This window comes from Echinops telfairi, unplaced genomic scaffold, assembly GCF_000313985.2.
Source record: "Echinops telfairi isolate 266 unplaced genomic scaffold, ASM31398v2 ScPeMD7_31;HRSCAF=116, whole genome shotgun sequence".
NCBI classification, from domain to species: Eukaryota; Metazoa; Chordata; class Mammalia; order Afrosoricida; family Tenrecidae; genus Echinops; species Echinops telfairi.
This window is the reverse complement of record NW_022103928.1, coordinates 23832290-23841070: the sequence shown is the minus strand read 5'-3', so window position 1 is coordinate 23841070 and position 8781 is coordinate 23832290. Positions and strand designations below refer to the sequence as shown.

The window sequence follows — 8781 nt, the reverse complement described above, 5'->3', positions numbered from 1 at the left end:
ACAAATTTGAAGGAAGCTGAAGACAGCTCTTTGTCTTAAATATCAAATCTTCCCAAAATTGCTTTTAGAAGATCTGTTTCAGTCAATGAGCATTTCTTTGCACTTTCCTCCCCTGTAGAAACCTGAAATTGGAAATGATTAGTGTTCTTCTGGATTCAAGTTTGTTCCTTAAAGGGGTGTGTGGGAGACAAAATGAAACACTGTAACACTTTTATTTACATGTACACATACTAATCTTGTAATGTGTTCTTTTTCTCTTTTTCTTTTTAATCTTTTGCTAAGGGTATGTGTTTTTGAATGAAATCTGTTTATTTGGTTGGAACACACATTTTGTGCCAAAGTAAATATCTTATTATTTAATACTGTAAGCACTTTGGTGTGTCCTTCCAATTGATATGTCCTAATTCTTTCAAAATGTGGGAAGAATGCTGTGATTGGAAGCTCACTCTGTTGTTTGTTACTATGAATGCATTAGCCATTTTATTGCATTATTTGTTGCCGTTTGCTCACTGAGCAATGGATCAGTTCAAAATGTTTAAACTGTTCCCACCTTGGCAGTGGCATGTTGTCACAGCATCCGAATTGTTGCTAGTCTCTGGATTGCATTAAATGCAGCACCTTTAAAAACATGTCTGATCTTGTCAGTATGTTTCTTTTCTGTTTTCTTGTTCAGTGTTTTCCATTGTGAAACGATTGTAACCATCACACATTTCTTGTAATGTGAAATTGCTTCTCATTCTGTTTGTCCTGATGTCTCTCTGTTGGATACTAATTAATATGTTCTTTAATGAGATAATTTGTGTAATTGTTACCTTTTATTAACATATCTGTAAGTTCCCTTTCAACATTTCTCCCTGTGCTCTCCTTCTCTCATAGATTCATGGTTAATGTGCACCAGATCATGGTTATGTATCTTCAACACTGTCACAAAATTTACAAGCTAATAAGCCCAGCAATGATTGTTCTTATTAAGGAGACTCAAAGGTGTTGGTAATATTATTTGGTATTTCCCTCTTAATCAAAACTGAGCTCAGTTCTCACCTGAGGGTTAGAAAGCAAGATGTGATCCAAGTGAAATGTGAAACTCGGGCTGCAGAAGGTGGCCTTTGTTTCACTAGCTAAATTTTACATCTGTGACAGCTTTTATATGAACACTTAACAAAGAACAAATATGGGAGCGAAATCAGTTGTCATCTGCTGTGTTAAAGCCTCTTCTCTAAAAGATGAGGCTTAGTCTCAGAAACACGCAAGGGCAGCTCTACCCTGTCCTATAGGGTCACTGTGAGTCACAATCAATTAGATGGCAATGAGTTTGGTTCTGGTATTCACAGGAAAATAATAGTACAAATGTTTATATTTGGATTTAGAACATGACCTGTCTATTTCAATTTAGTAGTGATCTCTGGGATATAAGAATTCATAAAACATTGAACACACGTCCACTCTGCAAGGACTGACTTGGGAAGGTTGTGTGGCATTGCCAGGTTGCCCTGGCACTAGAGCCTCTCCCATCCTGCTCACAGGCTGCAGTTGAGGAGCAGGATCTTCCGGACTGACCTTTCTGTAGCAGAACTCCTGGAATGGGGAAGTGACTGAGTGCTTTGGTGTGAAGGGCAGACTGGACATAAAGCTGGTGGAAGAGTAAAGGAGTACAAGTTTTGATCAACAGAACACTTTTTCTTTGCCCTTACTAGTCACTATTGAGAGTCTCGTCGTGGATTGTGGAGAGGTGGCATGTTCTAAGAATCAGAATAGTGGAGGTACACTGACCTTGCCGTGCAGCCTGCTGGTACAGCTCCTGGGAAAACGCTCCCATACAGTAATGAGGAAGGTCTTTAATGTTTTACCTCCCTCTCTGTACCCTGACCCGTTTTTTTACTTTCTGGTGACCTCTGTGCTGACTCTAATCTTCCTCCTCCAATCTCCTCTGATGTTATGTATTTGCTTCCTCTTTATATTGTTTATTTTGGCGTATATAAGAGTGAGGTCCTAATTTATCACTGCAATATTTTAGAAGCACCATTATAAAGGAACTTCTAGGACACAGGTGGACAGGGACTGGACACCTCAGAGGAAGTTTTTAGGGATGAGATGGGACCCTTCTGGTATGTGACACTTGGGCTATAAGTATTCAATGTTCAGTGCTTGTCTGTCTGCCCTCTAAAACCTTCAGAGATGGCAGAGTGGGCAGTGGAGGCCGAGACAAAGCAACAGCCAGCCGAAGAAGAGCCTCTGTTCTGAGTGGGGCCCCATCTTCCTTATTTATAAGATGCAGTTGTTAGAAGTTAAACCAGTCTAAAATTCCAGCTTCCCGGGACCATTTAAAGTAGGGTATGCCTCACCTGTACTAAAGGGTGAGCTAGCCCTAATGAAATCTAAACTATGAACTGTTTCCAAAATAAGGGTTGTGGTGTTTAACTGCAGAAAAAATATTCTGTCAGAAACACTTAATAAATAAGTTTCATTTTCACGTAAAATTTGATTAAGTGGTAAGAGAAACATCCCAATCATATAGTTGGTAATGTAAGTACATATATTTGCTTGTTTTCCTTTACAAAAAAACATAAAGAAAAACTTAACCACTGATGTGTGATAAAGGCTGGCCTATGTGGGGTTAGCCCATTTTTATGTCCTGACTGGAGTAACCTGGCTGGCTTGCTCACTGGGATAGAGTTGCAGCCTTCCTAACCCTGCTGTTGTATTAGACTGTCAAATTTTTCTTTGCCTGCTTTTCCTGCTGCTCAGTGTGAAACTCCTTTTCTCCTCTAACTCACTTACTGGAAAAAGTGACCCTTTTTATTAGAAACAGATGACAAAATGGTGACTTCTCTTTTTTTGTTGTTGTTTTGTTTTTTTAATTAACTCCAGCACAAAAAAACATTACTTTGAAGCAAGACAACTTTAAATATTCCTAATGAGTGTAAATTATTCTTATCCTCCTTAAAACAAAGAGGTTTGTATGTAATGTATTAGCTGACTAAACAGGCAGGGAGGGCCTGGTATACAAGTCTCACGAGAACCTTAACTTCCCGCCCATTGTAAGTTCAGCCTGCACACTCTCTTTTTCTTTGCCTTTAGTATGAAAAGACACAGACTGTACTCTCAGAACTGAAGTTGAAGTATGAAATGACTGAGCAGGAAAAGCAATCAATCACAGATGAGCTCAAACAGTGTAAAGACAACCTGAAGCTGCTCCGAGAGAAAGGAAATAATGTAAGTCTTTGCAAACGTGGCGTAGCCTTGGTTTCTGAAAGGCAAGTGAGGGCCCTAGAAACTTATTTTTTTCCAGAGAACTTTATTACTTGATTTGGGAAACTAAGGGCCTGTACTTTAAATGAACAAAATGTTTCCTTATGGACTTCCATGATGGAAATGCTATGGTGTCACATTCCAGAGTAAGAATTTATCCGTTTAGCCTGTACCCTTAGGAAACGTGGATGAATAGCCTTGTTGACACAGAAAACAGCTTATCTGAGAACTCTCGGCTTTCCTCAGAATTCTATCCTTGAACCACCTGACTCCTGTTTCTCCCCTGCTGGGAACAGAAGCACCAGAGACCCCCCTCCGCGAGAGGTGGCTCCTTACACTTGACTCGAAAAATGGAAAAGAAAAATGAAGACATTAATTCAGTGTTTTCCATTTTATACTAATGTATATACACTAAGGCATATTCCTAAAAGGCTCAGTGATTTTTTTTTTTTTTTGGCCTCCTCACAATGTTCGAAAGTATTTGGTGAGTTCCTTAAAGGTTTTTTTGAATGATAGGGAATTATAACATTTTGGTATAAATTGAGTTAATTTCCCGCCCCCCTCAATTTCAAGAAAGGCAGGTGTTCTTTAAAAAGATGTTATACTAAATAAATGTTGTGTTGTTTGTTTTGGTGATCATTGCCCCGTGGGTGCTAACCAATGATGTTCAGTGTGGTTGGTTGTGCTCGGCTTAGTTGGGTCCCTGTCATGGCTTGGACACTGCACTTGGAGTGTGAGCCGCGCACTCGGCTTAACGTGCATCACAAGTACAGAGGAATCATGTTGCATGGCCATCCGGTTACACTGTTGTTCACGGAATGCTCACGAGTTGCAACAAATGTTCTTCAATAAAGAAAGTCATTGTTTCTAGACAATAGAGACTTGTGGCTAAGGGAGAAGGCTTTTATTTGTTGACAAAATTTGGTGTGGAGTCTTTATGCTCAGCAAAAATGGATGATAATTATTTTTTTAATGGATGATAGAACTCTTCTGAAGGCACATCATAATGGCTAGATTACTTCTCTCGTGCATTAATTTGTAGCTCTCTGATTTTGAAATTTTAGCCTAATTCCTCCTAAATTATGATGAAGACATCTAGCATAATCAGAATAGATCCCTTGTTGGGACCATTTCAAAAGTAGCCTTGCTATTATTATTTTATAATTAAAAAATAATTCACCTGTGAGAGAAATTTCCTCATTTTATGAAGACTAAAAGATTACTCTGTAATAACTAATTATACTAATTCCCTTCCAGTTTTAAAATTTCATTGCATTTCAATAATGCAATTAAAAGCTCTGAAATTTAGCTATCAGTCTTCATACACGAAACATCTCTCCATTGTGTCGGGTCTCTTGCTGGTATAGGAAGTACGTCACCACCAAGTGTTTGTTTGATAACTTGAAAACAACACCTTCTGTCTCTTGGGCAAAAGAGTTTGGTTTACCAAAAAAAAAAAAGAAAGAAAGAAATTGTGCAAGAATGATAGGATAATCATTAGTTGTTGGGGTATGGAGCAAAGATAAAGTATCAAGAAGCAGAGCCTCAGATAGTGAAATCTTACTGCTCTGTCTTACTGTATGGCCCTCTGATTTTGGAATTTTATTTCATATTTTACTAGAGTATTAGGGGAACACCCACACTGCCCATTCCCCAGTGGTTTCTCTTAGGCTTCCGGACCACAGAGTCCATCATTCTGGATGGTGTTAGATGTCTCAGTGTACAACCTGAGTAGTAGTGTGTCTATTATCTCAACCTTCATCCCCTCCTTCCTGCCCTCCTGAGGTCTAAATCATTTTACATGAATTTTTTTAATAGCACAAAATGATTTTAATATCCCTTCCCTTCTTTAGCCTTCCATATTACAACCCGTCCCAGCCGTATTCATCGGCCTATTCCTGGCTTTCCTGTTTTGGTGTTTCGGTCCATTGTGGTAGAGAAAGGTACAAGCACTACTGTTAAGTCCTTGTCTGTTTGTCCCCGTCACTTGTTTGTGCCATATTTGTAATATAGTGCATGGCAAAACCACACAGGTATTTTGCTACCTGAAGCAAACCCTTCATTTAGTATGCCATGTATTGTGTCATTCCAGTGAACTACACAATTGACTAATCACATAACATTTTGTCTTGTTTCTTTTGTAGTAACGCTAACCATGGCTTAATTCCAACCTAACCAGTTGTTAAAATGTTTTCTTTAACCAATTCTTTGTCCCTAGCCAACTGGAGTAAACTATGAATTGCTGCAGTATTAGTATACTCCCTCCCAGTTACGTGTTTAATCAGATTTGAATGAGAAATGAAGAGTTTGCGTCTGTGAACTGTTTAGCCAGCTTTCCTCCCCACTTTCCCTCTTTCCTCTTCCTGTCCACAGTGTAGAGTCCCTTTGTTTACACTCTGGCTGTGAAGATGAAAACGTTGAGATTGGTTTAATGGGCTAGTGGCTCACAATCTCAACCCTGTGTGCACTTACTTGTGAGAGTATAAATCTATCTGCAATATCAGAATATGTCTTTAAAAACCAGCTTTCTCAGGAAGGCCCTCAGAACACCAATGAAATGAAGGCTGTCAGCCAAAACCATTGGATTAATGTTAAAAGACCTGCGGAAAGTTAACAGGGAGCAGCCTGTCCATGGCATTCGCCATGGTGCAGCCTGCGAGGCGATGGCTGGCTGTGGTGCACTGGCTTCACCAGAGTGTCAGACAGGCAGGGTCCCTTGTTGTGCTTCCCATCCGATTTGATCTCCACTGGTTTTAAATGAGAGGAGCAAAGCCTCTCGAGGGTTTTCTTATCCTTATCCACCCCCTCGAGTAAATAAACCTCTGAACATGTGAACCTGGGGCTTTCAGCAAGAAATAAGTGTTTGAGACAGGAAACAGGTCAGGGGTCTGTGGACATCAGTTATAGTGAAGAATATAGAGGAGCCAGTAAAGGAGGCCTGAACTGAGAGGGTTTCTAAGAAGTCACCACTAGATTTCACCCTTTCACAGAATTGCAGACAGCCTAGCTCTCCTGGGGTGTGTCAGCTTCACGCAGAATCCTCCAGAAGGTTCACGTATGGTGGCAGTACTCACACCTGCCCTCCCCACCTGTTTTCCTTTTCTCTTTAGAATCCTTTCTTCCTGGTGCAAAGATAGGATCACCCCTCCCCCCACCCACCAAATATGTCGTATATCCAGGGTTCTGGATCCACTGGGCTAGGATATATGGTAAGAGAGGGGAGAATGTGATATTGACTCTTGGTTTCTTTCCACACAGAAACCCTGGCCCTGGATGCCCATGTTGGCGGCCCTGGTGGCGGTGACAGCCATCGTGCTGTACGTGCCAGGTCTGGCCAGAGCTTCTCCGTGAGAGCGTTTCTTGAGTCCGTACACCGTCCTCCCTCTAGAAGCTGGCATCACACTCATGCTGGGGATGAAACAGAACCATTTTCTTCCTTTTTACCTCTTAAAACAGATGTGCAAGAATGCAACTGTAGGATCATTGCTTTAAATTATATAAAATGTATCTGTCTATAAAGAGGATATAAAATTGTGACTTTATCTTCTGTAAGCAATAATTTGCTTGCAATTTTTCATGTAATTTTTAAATTAGTATGTTGAGATTCTAAATATTATGGTGGCCTAAAGTAGGCTTCTTGGTACACCAAATTATTTATAACATTAAATTTATGGGTATTTTACTCTATATTCTGACGGTCAGACAGTTCGTTTTTCTGATTCGATAACTACCCAAAACCAAACAACCAATGCGTACCTGGGAGAGAGGCCCTGTGTGCTCAGTGCCTATCAGTTTGAAATATATACACATATATATATATATTTTTTACATAGCGTCATTTTTACTTATTATAAAACCACTGAGCTATTGGGAACAAGACTTAGAGACAATTATTTGTGTGGACTTTTTTTTTTTTAAGGAAAAATGCGTTTGGGAAATACTCTGTTCTACTGATAATTTGAGGAATATGTACACGCTTGTTCAGCCTTAATGTGACTTGAAGACGTGGAGGACATCAGCTTTGAAGAACTTTCCGTGAGAGTTGTGTATTTTCTTGAACAAACGCAAGTGTTTCTGGGAGCAAAACATAGTAATCACACAATTTCAGTGCAGTAAACCAAACTGTTGAGTCGATTGGAATGTCATTCATTAAACCTCATCTATTTAAAGAAATATTTTCTTTAAACGCCAAGTTACTTTCTCACATACAGCATTGTAGGAAGCATGCCTTTATTTTAATTTCTTTTCCTCTCATCTGTTCCTCCAAGCATGTTCAAATTGAAGAAAGACTCAATCTCTCTTTAGAAAAGCTTTTATTGACTTAATTTGGTTATGATGTGATGGAGCTAATTAATGTTCAAAATTAACTGTTGATACCTACCTATCTACCTACTACCTGCCAACAGATGTCCTCCTTGTGTATGCAAATGGTGATTTCCTTCTTTTTGCTGTTCACCAGGTCGGTCTGTTAGTGGGAAGCACTGTCCCCATGATTGGTTTTGTTGTGTGCACAGTGTAGCACCCAGACACACTGCCTGAAACTATAAACTTTTCAATCACAGAAGTGGGAATTTTGCTATGGTTTTGTGCAGCACCACGGTTACGTCAATAAAGTTCATTTAGGTCATAGAATAGCCTCACGGTTCCCACAGTGCAATCTGACAGTCAGTGAAGATGAGAGGAATGTTCTAACTTGAATGTTCTGTGGTAACCCACAGGTAGAGCCAAATACTGAAATAGGAGTGTAGGCTATAATTTACCTTGTGATGTTTGACAGTCATTGTTTAGATGCTAAAGTTTTATTTTCAGCTGTTTGGATTTGCTGTTGGGAAGATCACTAGGTTTGTGGAGGAATTAGTCACAAATGGCTTGTAGAAAATACTGTCATCTAGTCCATTTCATCATTTTCTGTTGCAGGAAGCCACTCCACCACAGAATGCTAATATGCCAGTGGTACCCAGTACCTCTTGTATATAGGTTATTGCAAATATTGTTCTGAAATGCTTAACTTCAGAATTACATTTTTTAAAGTAAATAATTGTTTTAAATCTATTTTGTAAAGATATAAAGTACAATAGAATTTCTGGAGTACAGATTAAACTATTTGCACTAACACACGTGATGTGCATGATTTAATAAAATAACTTTACTCTCCCTATGCATGTTTGAGTTGGGTGTCATTGACGTTCCTAGTGCTGGCTTTGCTACTGGATTGTTAGCAGGCTTTTCTTGAAATGGTGTTTTTCTGGATCGGACAAAACACCCAACTGTTTCCTCCAGGTTGTATTAGCCTTTTATTTCACTTACTGCTTTACTCTCCCTTCCCTCCCACATGCCCCCTTTTATGACGGTTGCTGTTAAATATGACTCACTTGCCAGACACCTCTCTTTAAATGTAAGGTCTAGTATCAATATTTACTTTATTCAAATTGGTGGGGGGGGAGAGGTTGTAGTTACTGCCAGTTTTCCTCAAGAATATAAACGAGCCTATTCAAAAGCAATACCTCTAGTTTGTTCAGTTCACTTCCAGGT

At 39.5% G+C, this 8781-nt stretch overlaps 1 protein-coding gene across 22 annotated transcripts in view; it reads left to right on the top strand.

Moving 5' to 3' along the window:
• LOC101663503 (sarcolemma associated protein) overlaps positions 1–8407 on the top strand; it is a 165744-nt gene extending 157337 nt beyond the window's left edge. For 12 of the 22 annotated variants that reach the window (XM_045290088.1, XM_045290081.1, XM_045290085.1 and 9 more), the window contains 3 exons: positions 3079–3213; positions 5103–5192; positions 6508–6595. In XM_045290088.1, the coding sequence (XP_045146023.1) occupies positions 3079–3213; positions 5103–5186 (219 nt within the window). In that variant the 3' untranslated portion in view covers positions 5187–5192; positions 6508–6595. Of the gene's footprint in view, positions 1–3078; positions 3214–5102; positions 5193–6507 lie in introns of all 22 variants that reach the window. The other 10 variants (XM_045290087.1, XM_004702402.2, XM_045290084.1 and 7 more) reach the window with 1 other exon arrangement.
• The last annotated feature ends 374 nt before the right edge of the window (positions 8408–8781 follow it).